The 19,106-nt window shown below is 35.3% G+C and overlaps 2 protein-coding genes across 17 annotated transcripts in view; one reads left to right on the top strand and one right to left on the bottom strand.

Annotated features, from left to right (window-relative positions):
- Positions 1-19,106, bottom strand: part of gstcd (glutathione S-transferase, C-terminal domain containing) — a 158,396-nt gene that overhangs the window by 114,457 nt on the left and 24,833 nt on the right. For 5 of the 10 annotated variants that reach the window (XR_015475610.1, XR_015475614.1, XM_087235346.1 and 2 more), the window contains 2 exons: positions 14,108-14,280; positions 7,504-7,568 (listed from right to left, as the gene is read on the bottom strand). The gene's annotated coding sequence lies outside the window, so the exon portion shown is untranslated. The remainder of the gene's footprint in view (positions 1-7,503; positions 7,569-14,107; positions 14,281-19,106) is intronic. The other 5 variants (XR_015475612.1, XR_015475615.1, XM_087235347.1 and 2 more) reach the window with 1 other exon arrangement.
- sgms2a (sphingomyelin synthase 2a) lies at positions 53-17,928 on the top strand. Of its 7 annotated transcripts, XM_087235738.1 has the most exons (8): positions 53-121; positions 1,554-1,628; positions 2,654-4,361; positions 6,446-6,998; positions 10,523-10,640; positions 10,862-11,015; positions 14,120-14,286; positions 17,221-17,928. In XM_087235738.1, exons 4-8 carry the CDS (start codon positions 6,568-6,570, stop codon positions 17,404-17,406), a joined length of 1,056 nt encoding a protein of 351 aa, XP_087091864.1. In that variant the 5' UTR covers positions 53-121; positions 1,554-1,628; positions 2,654-4,361; positions 6,446-6,567; the 3' UTR covers positions 17,407-17,928. The 7 variants fall into 7 exon arrangements, with proteins under 7 accessions (XP_087091864.1, XP_087091860.1, XP_087091861.1 ...); XM_087235734.1 differs by lacking the exon at positions 2,654-4,361; XM_087235735.1 differs by lacking the exon at positions 2,654-4,361 and having other exon boundaries at positions 53-986.

Below are 19,106 nucleotides of genomic sequence, written 5' to 3'. Positions count from 1 at the left end.
ACACGCACAAATCACTGAACTGAACATGTACTTGCTGCCACCTATTGGTGTCGTATATTTTAAACAGGCCTGTAGACAGCCAGGTGAATCAGATGCTGCAGCATGCTTCTTTTCTTAAAAGGTAGTCCGTTTGCAATTATTCGTCTCATTTTCTATTAAATTATGAGGTTTTAATAGGTACATTTTAGTATTAGCTTGATTAGCATCAAACTTCTAACCACATTTTTTGATACCAAAAACATTTCTTAAAGATTTACATCAGTTTTCATTTACATCATGCATCATCACATCATATATCATTAGAAAAAAAATAGGAATCTGTTAGAGTTTTAAATTAAAATATAGTCATTTAAATATCATTCATTTAAAACGGACTGGTCCGACGATCATCTTTTCCTTTGTGTTAAAACCTTTGATGCATTTTCGCAATGTATGATGGGATTTAGCAGCCAAAAAAGGACAAATGAGCTCATGTATGGGACAAATTCTGAACCACTCGAATCCCCCAGTTAACAAATTAGGGAAAGCCATATGGGAAACTTTTTTTCAGTGATTTTAAAAACGTTTCACAATTTGAATGAACTGTGAACTATGAAATAAGTGAAATGCTTTAATGATTTACAGCTATTTTTGTAGCATAATTATAAAATGATATAAAACACTACAGAACACCTGTTATTCAGTTTGTTACCAGCTCTCTCGGGCTTCTGTCAGCTAACTACATTTCCAACGTAATTTGCCGCCATTTTCCCTATTTGTATTCATTTTGCGTAAATGTCGGCCTCGATCCTTTCCTCAAAAACCGTAGGCTATTACCACATACTGTTTTTTAATTAGACAAATCTTACAAAATGCTTAAATTTAAGCACTCTATATACAGCATTTCTCTTTATAATGGGGAAAAAAACGTGTGAATGGGAAGATCCAGCTTCGAGCGCATTATATGTTTTCTGTGAGAGGACACGATGCCCACTTAAACTAAACAAGTTAATCCTTCTTCAAAATGTTGTTTGAATTGTTCTCCTGAAAGTTTATCTGGTTTATATCAAGCTATAGCTCTGCGTGAACACAGTCTGTGTCAGGTCTAAAAATATTGTTTACTATGTAGGCTAATGTAAAAATACACTGTAAAACGTTTCGCATTGGTTAAACTCAAGTTCATCAGCTGCCTTGAAAATGTGAGTCAACTCACATATTTCACAATATACTAAAACTCAACATCTTAAGTTGAAACAAAGTGTCAAGGCAGCTTGTGAACTTGAGTTTGTAAGTGTAACCAATGTGAAACATTTTACAGTGTAGTAGTAAGGTTAAAGCATGTTAAGTCAGTATGTTTACTACTAACTGTAGAGAATATCTAGTTATAATACTAAATTTTGTGCACTTTGATTATATTCCTAAATATGTTTACTTCTTTTTATTTGCTTAAAGCTGAGAGTTCATAGTGTAATTGAGATAAGAAATTTGGAAACATGTTGGATAATACAAATGTCTAAAATGTAACCGACTCAAATTCAGTTTTTTACATTGCAACCATTTTCTTTCCTATCCAGCTATCAGTTCACTTGGGAGAAGCACCATGGCGGTTTAAATCCAGCCAAGGAGGCATCCCATAAAATCTTCAAAGGGTGTGTATATAGTACATAATTTACAGCTGAAGTTAATTGTATGTTGCACACTAACACACACACACACACACCCAGCATGTTTGTTGGACCTACTATATCAGTGAGCAAATTTTGTCGAGCTGCTAAAGTCCAACCCTAAACATAGATTGTTTGATATCAGTACACAAAGTTTTGGCTCATTTAAACACCTTTCAAATTATGGAGGGGACAAACCACTTTAAATGGTGGAGAGGAAAATAACACTTTAAATAGTCTCACTGTTCGTGTTTGACAAATATTCTCTAAACGCTATGCTTAAAAAAATCTAATAAATCAAACAAATAGCTCATAGCTCAAATAAAAGTAGCTCACCTAGAAAATGAAATTTCAATCTTTAAAAATGTCTATAAGTCTTAAACACCAGAAGTTTAACCATGTGAATACATGTCCTGAGCTACAGACTATTTCAGTTATAATGCACATTCAACATTCAGTTAAATAAAAGAGATTTGTAATCAGTTGTATAAAGCTGATATTGAAATATCAGTTCACAGATATAAATATTTGTCTCAGGATTATGGTCATTTGGTATTACACATTTATTTTTAACCAAGATTAAACCAAACTTTAACTTTTTGGGATTTTTCATACTTTACAGAAAATTGTTTTGATATAATCCAGACTTTACTAAAACTGCAATAACAATATTACTTAAGAAAACAAAAGCAGAAAATATCAAATAAATACAGTTGAGTTCAGATGCAAAAACCTTTAAGTGCCATCTGAAAATTTTCTCAGCCTTCTTTGTTTATGTTAAGATATTTTACTTTAAAGACCAGGAAAATTACTTATTCTTTGCCATATAAGTGATATTACTGAACATACACCAGTAGCCTGATAAAAAAAAAAAAAAAAAAAAAATTTTAGAGGAAAATTTTCAACGACAATTAGAGGTTTTTGCATCTAAACTCTTCAGTTTTACTTGTTTGTACAGCATTGTTCATTTATATATAATGATTTCTACATGTACTTGTGTTTTATTGCAGACAATACAACAAACATTTAATGTGTACCTCATGATTTTTTTTTTTCTTCTTCACAATAAACACGTATTACACATTTTTAAAAAGTCATTCATCAATATGATCACCTGGACTCTGCACTACTTTGGCAAACCTTTACATCCACAAATGTCAGTTAAAACTGTACCGTGCCAAAAGGAAGCCCTATGTTAACAGTGTCCAGAAGTGCAGTTGACTTCTATGGGCTCAAGAGGCATCTGAAATGGACCATAACATACTGGAAACATGTAGTCAGATGAATCATTAATTCAGGTATTTTTTGGGAGAAACGGACACCATGTGCTTCGGAGCAAAGAAGAAAAGTATCATCCAGACTGTTACCAGCAACAAGTCCAAAGCCAGGGTCTGTCATGGAATGTGGTTGTGTTAGTGCCCTTGGAAAAGTTAACTTGCACTTCTGTGACGCACCATTAATGCTGAAAAAGTACATAGAGATTTTGAAGCACAATATGCTGCTTTTTTTTCCAAGGACACCCATGCATATTTCAACAAGACGATGCAAAACCAAACTCTGCACACATTATGTGGAGGAAGAGGAGGTACTTGACTGGCCTGCCTGCAGTCCCGACCTGTCTCCGATGAATGTGTGGTGCATTTTGAAGCGCAAAATGCCACAACAAAGACCTTATACTGTTGCCCACCCACCTTAAGACTTGTTTGCAGGAAGAATAGGACAAAAAACTTAATCACTGAAAAACTTCATCACTTGGTGTTTTTATTCCCTAAACGTCTTTTAGGAGTTGTGAAAAGGATTAGCAACATTACAAAGGGGTAAACCCTTTACTGTTACAACTGTTTTTAAGATGTTGCAGAAACTAAAATTGTTACATGTTTATTTAAAAAAAAAACAATAAAAAATAATGAGGAACAAATTAAATAATGTTTGTTGTATAGTCTGCAATAAAATACAAGTCAAAATAAATTTAGAAATCTCTACTTTTCTTTTTTTTGCATTTTCCACACTGTCCCAACTTATATATATGTTTATTTACAATTAAAAAAAAAGTAAAGTAGCAACTGCATTAAAACATTCCTAACTTATTCCAGGAAGGGTAGTATACAAATATGCATTTACATAGCACATGCTTTCATGCAAACAGAACACACAAGTGCCGCGATACAAAACAAGACATTCAAATTCAAAAAGTAAGCAAGTTCAAGAACACAGTGTGCCTGAAAGCGATCATGCAATGAACTAAGCGCACAGTGAAAAGCCTTTCCCTCTCATCTCTGTAAGTATGAGGCGGGGTCTCTTGCTTTTTTCCCATCCTTCCCTTTGATGCTGATTTTAACCTCGGCAAGAGCTTAAAGGAGGGGTTGAAACGCTCAACAGGCCTCGCAAGCATATCATTACCAATTTGCTTGCGATTGAGCACCGCTGCTCCCTGCGAGTAAAATACAGCCTTGGTCTGGAGGCAGGAGTCGGTGCTGGAAATAGCACGCGCAGGCAGGGCAGGGGACACACGGAGCCAAGCCATCCATTTACTGTCTCTGCGAGCATGTGGAAGAGATTTTCCCCTGCCAGGTCTCCACCACAAGCATCACCATTAGAGCGCTAGGGTGGAGACTGGGAAAACATGCCCCTCTGAATGTGGAGGGATGAAGGCAAGTTTGAGAAAGACTGTCAGAGGAGGAGTGAGGGACTGAAAGCTCTCAGTTCGGGACACAACAGGCAAGTAATTTTGTATGCAAGAAAACATTTCGGAAATTCTCTCTTTGCATTTTTAATGTTGCAGGATGAAATTTATTAGAGATGATTGCTGTTTTTTGTTCTCTACTTGAACAAATGTGATGTAGAATCGAACAGGATTTGTAATAAGAACTCGTTTCCAATGCAATTACATTTCAGCCTAAATTGATTTGGAGGAAATCGATGCCTTTCGCATGATCCATCATTCTTTTTTCCGCGTCTGTCCTGAAGCTCTGTTTATTGTTTGTAAATATTGCATGTCGCCGTAATGAGGGTTATTGAGATGCACTTTAGGTGTGATGGAGGAGAAACGCTCTCAGACCAGAAAAGCTTTTAGAGAAGTCGTTCCTGAAAAGCTTTTTTTTTTCTTGGTTGAGAAGTCTGGACTCTGGAGCTGAACATGGATACTTTTCTGCTGTGTGGCTTTTCTCTAGATGGCACTTCTGTCAGACGTTTCGGCTTTTAAATGATATGCTTTGCTTTATTTGATTGTACATGTAACATAGGCTCTGGGGATGTTTTATATGAGGGTTAAAATTCTGGAGAAAAAAATGTAGGTGCAGGTTTGCCCGCTGAATTAGATTTTCTATTAGTTTTACCTTAGTTAAAGGACAGATTTTACAATCCTGCCTTAAATTTGACAAATTGCGTCATTCAGTCAGAATATTTAAGATTTTATTTACAGGGTAGTGCTGTGGTATATCAGTCTATGACAATAATCGAGTTATTCAAAAACTCCAGGTAATCACTAAATTAGAAGATGCTAAATGAATCTCTTATTTACATGGATTCAGCAGCACCTGGCTGTTTTTGCTTTAAAATTTGGCTAATCTAAATGCATCTGAATGGCTACTGCTTTTAGCATACAAGCTTAACAACAACACAAATTGCAAATACAGATGAAGTCTAAATTATTAGCCCCCTTTTGATTTTTTGTTTCTTTTTTAAATCTTTCCGAAATGATGTTTAACAGAGCAAGGAATTTTTCACAGTATGTCTGATAATATTTTTTTTCTTCTGGAGAAAGTCTGATTTGCTTTGTTTGGGCTAGAATAAAAGCAGTTTTTAATTTAAAGAAAAACATTTTACGGTCATAATTATTAACCCCTTTAAGCTATTTTTTTTCAATAGTCTAAAGAACAAGCCATCGTTATACAATAACTTGCCTAATTTAACCTGCCTAGTTAACCTAATTAACCTAGCTAAGCTTTTAAGTGTCACTTTAAGCTGTATAGAAGTGTCTTGAAAAATATCTAGACAAATATTATTTACTGTCATCATGGCAAAGATAAAATAAATCAGTTATTAGAAATGAGTTATTAAAACTATTATGTTTGGAAATGTTTTAAAAAAATCTTCTCTTTGTGAAACTGAAATTATGGGAAAAAATAAACAGGGGGGCTAATAATTCAGGGAGGGTAATAATTCTGATTTCAACTGTATATATCATGGTACTATGTTACTGTGTTACTTGAACTTAATAAGAATGTTTTAACCTTCTTTTCTTACATTACACACATTTCTTAATATTATACACACAATTCAACTTGTTTAGACTCAACTTAAAGGCAGCAACTATTTTTACCTCATACTTTAATCAATGCAGCTGTAATAGCTTTGATTTTTTTCCTTATTTTGAAATTGAATGTTCATTTTAATGTCATTTTTGTCCATTTCAGTCCTCGTTTAATTTTAATATATTTTAAAGTGGATTAATTTCTGTGATGCAAAGCTATATTTTCAGCATCCCTCCAAAATAATTCTAATAAGCTGACTTGCTGTGCAAGAAATATTCATTAACATTAATGCTTAAAGTGCTGCTTAATACTTATTTGAATACCATGATACATTTTTTATATATCTTAGATGAATTTAAAGTCCAAGTTACAGCATTTATTTGAAAACAAACCTTTTGTTATAAAACAGTAATGTACTTTCAGGAATCTTCAAAAACAGCCTCATCAGTTATTAATGTACAAGCAGCATGATGCAACACTTTAAATGGTCATACGTGTCTAAAATGTACTGCTCGCTCATTTAATGTACTCCTGTGCTCTTTTTTTAAGCCACATCCTTTAGGAGCTGAATCTGCAGGCCTGTCATTATCACCGCCGAGGAGACTGACTGACGGTGCCTAACAGGAGGATTTTGGCAGCAGTCAGTCATTAGTGGGAATCTGCGGGAACTCATGGCATCGTCAGACCACCAAGGAAACAAGGAGCCCACAAACACTTCCCGAACAGATGGAGCTCCATCCACGGGTGCAACCTGCCCCGTCCACTCAGCCGAAGACGCAAAGCGAAACGGCTTAAGAAAAGGCCTGGTCCGACATCGAGACTACGTCAAAATCTCTGTTCCAGAAGGAAAGGGCAACCGATTGCCATCGGAATGGTGGAAGACGTTCATCGCCTTGTTTTATGCAGCTTTAAACCTGGTTTTGACTACGGTTATGATCACGGTGGTTCATGAGAGAGTACCACCCAAGGAGGAAAGCCCACCCCTGCCGGATAAGTTTTTTGACTATATAGACCGCGTGCAGTGGGCGTTTACTGTGACTGAGGTCAACGGCATGGTTCTGGTGTCTATATGGGGCATTCAGTTGCTCTTTCACAGATACAAGTAAGAACATTATCCTGATGATGACACTGTAACCTATTGGTCAGCTCTGCTAGACATTTAATGTTCATGGTGTAGAGCAAGATGAATGTAATAGTCTTGAGGGCTCCTCAGGGAATTAATATTATGTTGAGAAAATCAATTACACAGATATCACCATTTACCAAGCATCAAGCAATATGTGGCTCGCCGTTTTTATGTGGTCAATAGTTAGACTTTCAGAAGAAAGATTCAGATTTTAGGAAGGGAGGTGTAAATGATGTTTGTTTCTTTTATTTTTATATGAGGTCTACATGAAAAAAATAGTAGTGATAGTAATGGTATTTTTCCATTCATTTTCCCCTCCAAAAAATGAAAAAGGAAACAAACCAAGCCTCTATGTGGAGAATCTCATTACAATCTCTGAATAGAAGCAAAGAAAGTAGATAAAATTGGACAAAAATACAAAAGGAGCAACACTGAAGAAGTAGTTCAGTCTACGGCGAAGATTATCCCATAATTCACTCACCTCAAGCCATTCTGTGTGAACCGCCAACCTGATTTCACCATGTTCCTAAGACATCTATGTTGATCCTGGAACAACATCACAATCAGCCAATCAGACTTAAGGGATATGTTCACAGTTATGTTGTTTAGGCTGACCTTTATGTTTACACACTTCTACATGATTGTTATCAACTATTATTCCCCGCCGATTTTGGGAATAATTTACAGTTATAGTTGGGTTTAGGGTAGGAAATAGGTATGGATGAACAAAAATGATGTTCCAGGATCAACATAGATGTTAATCCAGGATCACATTGTACTTGGTGTGTGTATACTGTGTGTACTGTATATATTAATGTAATATACAGAGTTATATTAAATATTACTCTTCCCCTTCAATTTTTTTCTTTGGTAAACCATTCATTTAATGATGAAAATAATCATTTGAAGTTGTTGGTTCTATCTTTAGAAACAATATATTTCAGCTTTAATTGTAAAATATTGACATATATACAAATTTTGAGGGATTTTGAGATAGAGAGGCACTGCTTTTTTATGGGTTTAATTGCTGTGTTAAAGTACATATATATGGTTTATAAGGACTTTATCATATATCTAAGGAAATCTATCGTCACAATGTACGGTTGAAGTCAGAATTATTAGACCCCATTTGATTTTTGATTTTTTTTTTTTTTGTTGTTGTTGTGAATATTTCCCAAATGATGTTTACCTGAGCAAGGACATTTTCACAGTATACCTTATTATATTTTTTCTTCTGGAGAAAGTCTTATTTGTTTTATTTTGGCTAGAATAAAAGCAGTTTTTTATTTTTTTTAAAGCCATTTTGAGGTCAAAATTATTAGCCCATTTAAGCAGTTTTTTTTCTCGACTCTCTACAGAAGGGTCCTCAAACTTTTCAGCCTGCAACCCACAAAATAACAATGCCAGTGACTCGTGACCCCCAATATCTTCTGTGGTGGTTATAAATACAGAAACCTTGCATGCAATGGTGTGCACAAACACCAATTGACCAAAGTTTAATCTTCGTAGATATTTTTTTTACGTATATCAGTGCTGTAAATGTGCCAGAAAGTTATTTCTGGTTTATTTATAGTTTAACCTGGTGTTATAAAATCAATCTGCTGCATTTGGCGCTATTGCTGTGTCTTTAATATAATGTAATTACCCCAGGGGGTCACAATCCAATAGAACTAGTAACTATAAGCTACTATAGTAAATATATACAGTAGTAAACTATAAATGACTATTTTTTCTTTTCAGTACTCTGTAAAATAGTTGGGATAAAATACCCCAATATAACCCAACTATAGGTTATTATAGCACCTTCTATAACTGGGTTATTTTATCCCAATGCATTGGGTTATATTATTTAACCCAATGCATTGGGTTATTTTAATTAAACGCTATATTTTTACATTCTGGTATTACTACTGCTACTATTAGTAGTACTAATATTAATTTTACAATTATGACTGTGTAAATAATACACACAGTATTCAAAAATATTGAAAATGATTTTTTCCATTACATTTTAGTTCCAGACACTTTTGTTAAAATCAATTAAGAATCACAAACAATGACGAAACAGAACAGAGTACAGACAGTTTTAAACTGTGCAAGCAGATAAATCACGTGTTGATGGAGCAAAATATGGAGCTCTGTGTGCTGTAGAGACTGTCCAAATGTGTGTTAACAATATGTGTTAACAATGTGCAACACATCCAAACGCTTCTAAAAGATGGTCTTGGATGGTAAATCAGATATAAAAATATGACACAGAGAGGTAATTTGATAAAAAAAATAACAATATTATTGAGTTATAGCTTGACTAAACTTTATACCGCAAAAACAACATTACGCACGCATATTAATACAGCTGTTTTGTTTTAGTTAAATCAGTTGATTGTTGAAATTCAAACTTTTAAACCAACTGGTTGAATTATTAAATAAATAACCCATATAAAGGTTAAAAATACCCCAACAAAGCACCAACTATTAACTCAACTAGTTGAGTTATTAATAAATAATCTAATAAAGGTAAAAAAATAACCCAACAAAGAACTAAATATGTTTAACTCAACGTTTTTAGAGTGAGGTAATGGATAAAATATGGTAATTCTTATGGTTTAATAAAAATAAATAGATTTTTGCAAATCACCAGGCGGGTTAATCATTCAGGGGGGCTAATAAATGCTGTAAATAACAATTTATTCATTAGCTTTACCTTACCCCTACTCGTAAGCCTAACACTCGCAAATTTTAAATGTGAAAGGACCCACTTTTTCACTTTGAGTTACGAAGACACCAAGGCACTTATGGATTAGTTTGAATTAAATTTATCAAAATGATATTCATTTCATTGCCATACTGCAAGAAAGGGTTCAACTGATGTAATAACGGCTGACACGGTGGCTTAGTGGAACATCAGTTAAACCCTTTCTAGCAGGATGGCAATGAAACTAATAGAATTTAATAAAGTTAATTCAAACTGATTCAAATCTGCCTTTGTGTCCTCAAAAGTCTAACCGAAAGAGCCTGTCTTTTGACATTCAAAATTCGCTTCACAGTAAGATGGTTGCTGGTTTGAGTCCCACCTGGGTTAGTTGGCATTTCTGTGTGCAGTTTGCATGTACTCCCTATAGGCATGGATTTTCTCTAGGTTCTCTCCGGTTTCCCCACAGTCCACAGACATGCGTTGTAGGATTGAATAAACTAAATTTACTGTAGTGTATTAGTGTGAATGTGTGTATAGGTGTTTCCCAGTACTGGGTTGCAGCTGGAAGGGCATCAGCTGCGTAAAACATATACTGGAATAGTTGGTGGTTCATTCCACTGTGGCGACCCCTAATCAATAAAGGGACTAAGCCGAAGGAAAATGAATTAATGATGTAAATACTTGTGATATATGAAATGTTTAATATTTGAAATTGGTGAAAGTCATGCAACCAAATGACAATTTTAAACAATTTCTAAAAAAGAAATAAATAAATAATACTGAATGTATTTTCTCTTCCATTTAGGGCTATTGTAGCAAGGCGCTATTTCTTCCTGCTGGGCACCCTGTACATGTACAGATGCATAACCATGTACGTTACCACTCTACCAGTGCCTGGCATGCACATGGTCTGTGCCCCAAAGGTAAACCCCCATTATCAAAACTATTTCCAATATTCCCCTTCTACACCAATCCCCCTCAGGATCTTAAACCTAAGAGAAGAAAAGCTATTCTGCTTCTTAAATCTCTAATATCCTCTGCCAGTACCAAGGGTTCAGATTATATCAGGAGTGGTATTTGATTTCAATATTTATGTCAACAAACCACTCGTCGTTCAGCCTTCATATATCTCCTTTCATTTCAGCTCCACGGAGATTCCGAAGCGAAGCTGCAGCGAGTTTTACAGTTGCTGTCTGGCGGTGGATTATCAATCAACGGCTCTCATCTGCTGTGTGGAGACTTTCTGTACAGCGGCCACACTGTCATCCTCACCCTCACGTACCTCTTCCTCAAAGAGTGTAGGTTCAACTCAGCTCTGTTTGTATAGCAGATTTCATGAAACAAGTGATTTCAAAGCAGCCTTACAGAAAGGAAGCATAATTCTGCTTGACAATTACAGCAACGGCCAAATTATTGGAACATATCTGGCATTTTAGAAGGTTTCTTGGTTCAACTGGCCTTTACAATAACCATAAAACTAATGAAATATCTGCAAAGTCATGAACCATAGAGCCGCCAAAAGGAGTTTTGTAATTTTTTGTCTGTTTAAAATATAGAAAGTAATGTCAGAATTATTGGCCCTCGTGAATTATTAGCCCCGCTGTATTTTATTTCCCCAATTTCTGTTTAACAGATTTTTTCAGCACATTTCTAAACATAATAGTTTTAATAACTCATTTCTAATAACTGATTTATTTTATCTTTGCCATGATGACAGTACATAATACTTTACTAGATGTTTCTCAAGATACTTAAATGGTGCAATTAAAGGCTTAATTAGGTTTGGGTAATTAGGGAAGTTATTGTATAATGATGGTTTGTTCCAGGACAATTAAAAAAAACAAACATTGCTTAAGGAGGCTAATAATATTGACCTTAAAATGATTTTTTTTTTATTTAATTGATTTTATTCTAGCTGAAATAAAACAAACCTTTCTCCAGAAGAAAAAATAGTAAAAAAAAAATAATGTGAAAATGCCTTGCTCTGTTAGACATTATTTGGGAAATATTTTAAAGAGAAAAAAAAGATTCACAGGAGGGCTAATCACTTTTGACTGCACCTGTATATTGACGCATGTCATGATTTTGTACACATAAATCACATATAAATCATATAAATAAATGATGAAGCTATTTATTAAGAAACAAAATGTAATATTTATTATGTATTAGGAAATGAAAAAAAAACATGCTTTAATAATAATATTAACAATATCAATGATGATGATTATTATTATTATTAAGTAGGATATTGTTTATTTATTTTTTTATCTACTTTTTACAATTTGACACATGCAAACCACTGCAGAAATGTTCTAGTCAACAGGCCCATGTCATCTACAGTACAGATTCTTCATAATTAACCTACTCTAAATTAAAAGCATTAACTTATGCTATGCTAACGTAAATTCCATTTTTGAATAATATGGCTATAATATGTCACCTATAGATTTCGTCATGAGCCACGGCTGTGTTCAAAATGACAATGTTTTCAATGTGCACTGCGAAGAGAGTGAAATTGTAAACATGAAGCTTGCTAAAACTGAACTTTAAAAATGCTTTGAAAGTAAATTACACCTAAGAGAGATGACTTTAATGTTTTAAAAAAAACATTCCAAGTTTAAATGTCAGAATGTTCTAAATGAATAGGGCATATGGGGATATAGACACAGCCAGGAACTATATTTCTAACTACAGCTCCAGAGGTGTAGTTGCAAGAGTACAAGTTTGTGACGCAGTTTGCGAATGTTCGTTGGAAGAATGGAGTTGGGAAATGCCAAATCACTGAACTATCTTTGTAACAACACAACTTCCGACCTTAGTTGGCTAATGATGTTTTTTGGAAACGCACCTCTGGACAGATTGTTGTGCATAGAGATTTAGTTCATTATAGTTTTTAAAAAGTTTAAATCATTAGTTCATCTTTTTTATTTTAAAGAAGTTTATGATGGAAAAAAATGTAAAGATACAAGTACAAGTAAAATTATACTTATACAAATATAATGATGGTTTGTTCTGTAGACAATAAAAAAAACATATTGCTTAAGGAGGCTAATATTTTGATGATTTTTCTATTTCTTATTTCTAATTATTTAAAAAAAACAGCTTTTATTATTGCAGAAATCGGACAAATAATGCTTTCTTCAGAAAAAAATATTAGAGGAAATACTGTAAAAAAATTCTTGCTCTGTTAAACATCATTCGGAAAAAAAAAAACAAGATTCACAGGAGGGCTAATCATTTTTTATAGCAACTGTATATTGACGCACAACATGATTTTGCCAAGTAGGATGTGATCCTGGATTAACATCTATGTAGATCCTGCAACATCATTTTTGCTTGAAAATGTAATCCATACCCATTCCCTACCCCTAAACCCAACCATAACTGTCAATTATTCCCAAAATCAGAGGGAATGATAGTTCATGTAGAAGTAATCAATCATGTAGAAGTGTGTAAACATAACCGTAAGCCTAAAGTTAACATAAACCATAAACATATCCCTTAATTCTGATTGGCTGATCGTGATGTTGTTCCAGGATCAACATAGATGTTCCTCCAGGAACATGTCCTACTTGGTGAAATCAGCTTGGCGGTATTGACTCTATGACAGAGAGATGTGCTTCTGTAGCTGCAGCAAAAGTTGGACAAGCCAAATATTAATCTAAGTCTGTGTGAAATCTAAATTTACAATGTTTATTTTGCTAGTACACATATTAAAGTGATTAATTAACCCATGCAAAAAAGTCCATTTGCTTCCACATTTGGAGTTGCGGTTCTTCTCTGATGATGTCAGTTTGACGTTTCAGCCACAATAAATACCTTTAGTTTGCTACAAGTGAAGTGAATACAACATTAAAGCCCCGCCCCTTACTCAATATTCAATTTGGAAGAACATCAACATACTGAGATAAAAGTCTCAGCAACTTCCAGATTCATGTGGATTTGACTCACTTCATTTGAAATGATCAACAATCAGCATCCTTCATGAACACTTTAAAATTAAATTGCTAACAAGTCAGTATTTTCAGATCTGAATAATATTGGTCATCAGTGGTTATACATAGTCATTCTGCCAATTTCCATATTGCAAAAAAATGTACAGTTTGCAAGGATACAGGCATACAGTGGTGATGACATTTGAAGGGAAAGTTTATTAAGATTTCCTCACTATTTACTCTCCCTCATGTGGTTCCAAGTTTCTTTCTTCTGTTGAACACAAAAGTAGATATTTTGAAAAATGTTAACTTGGAAAACTCAAGACTATGGTTACCAGTTTCCAACATTTTTCAAAACGTCTTCTTTTGTGTTCAGCAGAACAGACGGCCAGATTTATTTGCATTTACTATGTATGCAGCCTTTTTTGCATGTTCACATAACCGAGTCTTACTTTGTTTTGCAGATTCTCCTCGTTCTTTCTGGTGGTACCATCTTTTGTGTTGGTTAACGGCAGCTGTGGGTGTTGTGTGCATCCTGGTGGCCCACGAGCACTACAGTGTGGATGTGGTGGTGGCGTATTTTATCACCACAAGACTCTTCTACTGGTATCACACCATGGCTAATCTGCAGGTAGATATGAAATGCATGATTATTCTGTCATTGAATGTTATTACATTAGCATTCATCACATTATGCACTTCACAATAAAAGAGGAAATTTAGGTGCGGTGAATCAAAGGGTTTGAATTAAATAGAAATATTACATTAATATAAATTATTCTTATTATTATGTTTTTCCTGAAAAATAAAGAGAGTTTTTGGTCAAGATTTTCTGTTGTTACTATGTTTTAGTTTCATTTTTAATTTTATTTGTTATTGCAGGGTAAAAACATCACAGTTATCTATTTTATCTTCTCATCTTTTACCATTTGAACCAATTTTTAAATAATTTAAACTATTTTTTTAATCAAAACTAACACTGAGCTCCAATACGACTTTAAATCTGTAAATTCATGTCTGCAAATGTTATGTTCAGTTTACTTGCATTATTTTATGCTCTTGTGCACACACAGTAGATTTGCATACAATTTTTGATCTTAGGATTGACCTCAAGTACAAACACACACAAACACACACACACACACACATCTGAAACCAAAGGGAAGCTCTCAGCTCAATTTGTGATTTAGATTCTGGGTGTCATTAAACCCAAGGCACCAAAACAGCACTAAGCCTTTTACTGAAAGTGTTTACATGACTCAGAGCACACTGAGAATATCCAAATCCATTAGGCCGATCATTTGAGAAATTACTCCCTTATGATGGTAAAGTGCAGCATATTCGATTGAAGCCAATCTGGATCTTTTACACGGGGAAAAAAATCCTTTCAAACTATCAAAACACATCGCATTTGTTCATTCTGGCAGAAAAAGAGTAGCTGATGACTTCAGAACTGTTGTACCTCAGGAAGGCTATTTATATGGATGGCCTGAAGAAGCATCTACAAAATGAATTAATGTAAAAGAAGCGAGAGGTCGAGACTTTCGGCCAGCAATGTAAAGGTCACAGGTTCGATTCCTGAAAAAAGAAATTACGGCCGCAATAATGTCAGGCTTCAGGGCTTCTGTCCTCATCTAAATATGTTGATTTTCATGGAATTGTTAAATGGCTTTGGATCTAAAATGTCATCGCAAAGCAGCTAACCACATTACCTCCAGACTGCTCTTTGTCATAAACCTTAATGTCAGCATGACATGAAACTAAACATGTTACTCCAGAAATAATGTAATCTCCATCAATCTAAATTTGAAGGAGTTTTAGTTATGGCCATATCATGCTAGTAGACCAGTGTTTAACAAAATATTCAGGACACTTCAATCCCCTGTAATTTGTAAAAGATGATCAAAATTAGACTAGTCACTATTCTCACATGGGACATTGATGGTCTTCCTCGGGACATTGCTAGTCTCTCACTAGTCTCTCTCAGGACATCGCTAATCTTACTCCGAACATCGCAAGTATCTCACTAGTCACCCACAGGACATCACAAGTCTCCCTTGGGACATCTCTAGTTTCTTACAGGACATCTCTAGTCTCTCTCAGGAAAACTCTATTCTCTCTCGGGACATCTCTATTTTCTCACTAGTCTCTCTTGTGACATCGCGAGGCTCCCTTGAAGAAGGTGATGTGATCAAAATTAGACTAGTCACTATTCTCTCATGGGACATCAATAGTCTCCCTCGGAACATCTCTAGTCTCTCTCGGGACATTGCTAGTCTCCCACTAGTTTCCCTCGGGACAACTTTAGTCTCTCTCGGGACATTTCTAGTCTCTCTCGGGACATTGCTAGTCCCTCACTAGATTCCCTCGGGACAATTCTAGTCTCTCTCGGGACATTTCTAGTCTCTCTCGGGACATTGCTAGTATCTCACTACTCTTCCTCGGGACATTTCTAGTCTCTCTCGGGACATTGCTAGTCTCTCACTAGTTTCCCTCGGGACAATTCTAGTCTCTCTCGGGACATTTCTAGTCTCTCTCGGGACATTGCTAGTCTCCCACTAGTTTCCCTCGGGACAATTCTAGTCTCTCTCTGGACATTTCTAGTCTCTCTCGGGACATTGCTAGTCTCTCACTAGTTTCCCTCGGGACAATTCTAGTCTCTCTCGGGACATTGCTAGTCTCTCACTACTCTTCCTCGGGACATTTCTAGTCTCTCTCGGGACATTGCTAGTCTCTCACTAGTTTCCCTCGGGACAATTCAAGTCTCTCTCGGGACATTTCTAGTCTCCCTCAGGTCATCACTAGTATCTCACTAGTCTCCCTCGGGACATTACTAGTATCTCACTAGTCCTCACAGGAGATCACTAATATCTTGTGGGACATCTCTAGTCTCTCTCGGGACATCACTAGTTTCTCACTAGTATCCCAAGAGACATTAGTAGTCTCTTACGGGACATCTCTAGTCTCTCTCGGGACATTAGCTAGTCTCTCACGAGTCTTCCTCAGGATATCACTAGTCTCTCTCTAGTCTCCTTGGAACATCACTTTTCTCCCTCGGGGCATCGCTAATCTTCCTCAGAACATTGCTAGTCTCCCTCGGTACATCTCTTGTCTCTCTCAGGATATCGCTAGTCTCTCACTAGTGTCTTTTGGGACATCACTAGTTTCTTACTAGTCTCTCTCGGGACATCGCTAGTCTCTCACTAGTCTCTCAGGGGACATTACTAATCTCTCTTGGGACGTCTTTAGTCTCTCACAGGACATTGCTAGTCTCCCACGGGACATCTCTAGTCTCCCATGGGACATTTCTAGTTTCTAACTAGTCTCTAACAGACACCACTAGTCTCTCATAGACACCGCTAGTCGCTCACAGACACCACTAGTCGCTCACAGACACCACTAGTCGCTCACAGACACCACTGGTCTCTCACAGACATCACTAGTCTCTCACAGAACATTGCACATAAACTTCTAAGTTGCCTGTTTGATAAGGTTTTGTCAGATACAAAATAAATGACCCCCAAGTAAAATAAGCTAAAACACATGCTATTGTTGTTTTCTTCAGACTTTGAAGTGTTCGCCGAACAACTACCTCACTCACACCTGGTGGAACCCTGTGTTTAACCTGTTCGAGAGGAACGTCCAGACCCACGTGCCTTGTTCTTTCTGCTGGCCAATCACGTGGCCTCCTGCCTGCCTGAAGAACCCCTGTAAGAAATACTCCATGGTGCAGAGCGGGCGAGAAGAGTGACAGCATCTGGAAGCATTTTTGTATTCGGTTATTTGTGTGGCTCTCAGTGTTTACACCAAACCAAAGACCAAAGACTGCTTGGCTATTGTTGCTAATAAGCCAAACACACCACAGCCAAACAGCTCAAAATCTTGCAAAACTCAATACTATCTGACAGGTCATTGTTGATATTTGTTTTATGTTAATTTATATGTTGCCATTTAAACGCTTTCAATGACCTCCTGAAAGTGTTATAGTTATAAAAGTGATAGATTTTTGGAAAATCTCTTGCTTTCTGTCAAAACATAATCTATTATTTTGTGCATGCTTCTTAGTTGTAGTTTATTTTCCCCTTTTCTATTTATTTAAAGTGTTTAGTTTGAAACATGTTTGTCACTACAAGTGTTGTTCACAAGGGTGCATTCATTTTATACACTATTTTATATTATAAATGCATGTGTTCTTTTTCTAACGAGTCAAACCAACTGTTATTATCTCTTATGCTTATTTTGTCTTAAAAAAATAAAGATGTTTTATGAAAAAGGTGATGTACTACTTGTTGATTTTATTTTTCAATATTATATTGAGTCAGCAGCTTAAAATACAGATAATTCATTTCCAAGCAACTGACGGTACATAAATATTGTCATTTTTATTATTTTAGAGTATTATTATTTTATAAAGGGCCTAAGCCGAAAAGAAAATGAATGCATCAATCATTATTTTCATTATTGTTAAATTCTGAAATGGATTTACTTGTCTTTTAAGTTGTAATTTTTTTATGCAACTGTCACTGTTACAAAATAATTTATAGTCATAATGTATTATTCTTGCTATTTTTAATTCATCATCGCCATCATTAACTTCTAAAATATAATTATATATTGTAAGTTGGTCAATTTCTATATATCTGATTGGTACATAATTATTATGACTTATTGGTATTCTAGATAATGGATATTGACAATTACAGACCATTTATATTTATCAATTTTAATGCAATTTTAATTGTTACAAAACGTGAATGCTTTATGTAAGTATTTATTTATATACTGCATTATAATAATAGCATATTATTATGCCTTTAAATTTGGTGTCAACTGTTATTGCCACGTTGGTGCCAGACGGGCTGGTCTAAGTATTTCAGAAACTCCAGATCTTCTGGGATTTTCATGCACAACCATCTCTAGGCTTTACAGAGAATGATCTGAAAAAGAGAAAATATCCAGTGAGCGGCAGTTCTGTGAGAGCAAATGCCTCTTTGATGCAAAAGGTAAGAGGAGAATGGCCAGACTGTGTCCAGCATTTAGAAAGGCAACAGTAACTCAAATAACCACTCGTTACAACCGAGGTCTGCAGAAGAGCATCTCTGAAGGCAAAAGGGGGTCCAACCTGGCAGTAGTAAGGTGTACCTAATAAAGTGGCCGGTGAGTGTATATGTGTACTGACATCTTTAAATCTGGCCAGTTGCTGTAAGAATAAAAAAAATCTTTAAATATTGTAATTTTAATGAAATATATATATATATATATATATATATATATATATATATATATATATATATATATATATATATATATATATATATATATATTTTTTTTTTTTTTTAACAGCGTTTAGAAATCTGTCATAATCAGCTGATGAGTAACAAAGAAGTGAAACATTCATTCATTCGTTCGTTTTCTTGTCGGCTTAGACCCTTAATTAATCCAGGGTCGCCG

The sequence above is a fragment of the Danio rerio genome, chromosome 1 (assembly GCF_052040795.2).
Source record: "Danio rerio strain M-AB ecotype USA chromosome 1, GRCz13ab, whole genome shotgun sequence".
Classification (NCBI taxonomy): Eukaryota; Metazoa; Chordata; class Actinopteri; order Cypriniformes; family Danionidae; genus Danio; species Danio rerio.
Note: the sequence above shows the minus strand (reverse complement) of the source record. Positions and strands in the feature narration are given on the sequence as shown.

Coding starts and splice junctions, on each gene's coding strand:
- sgms2a (XM_087235734.1), top strand. CDS start 6,568: ATGGCATCGTCAGACCACCAAGGAAACAAGGAGCCCACAAACACTTCC. Junction 6,999..10,522: donor TTGCTCTTTCACAGATACAA/GTAAGAACATTA, acceptor TCTTCCATTTAG/GGCTATTGTAGCAAGGCGCT. Junction 11,016..14,119: donor GTACCTCTTCCTCAAAGAGT/GTAGGTTCAACT, acceptor TTTGTTTTGCAG/ATTCTCCTCGTTCTTTCTGG.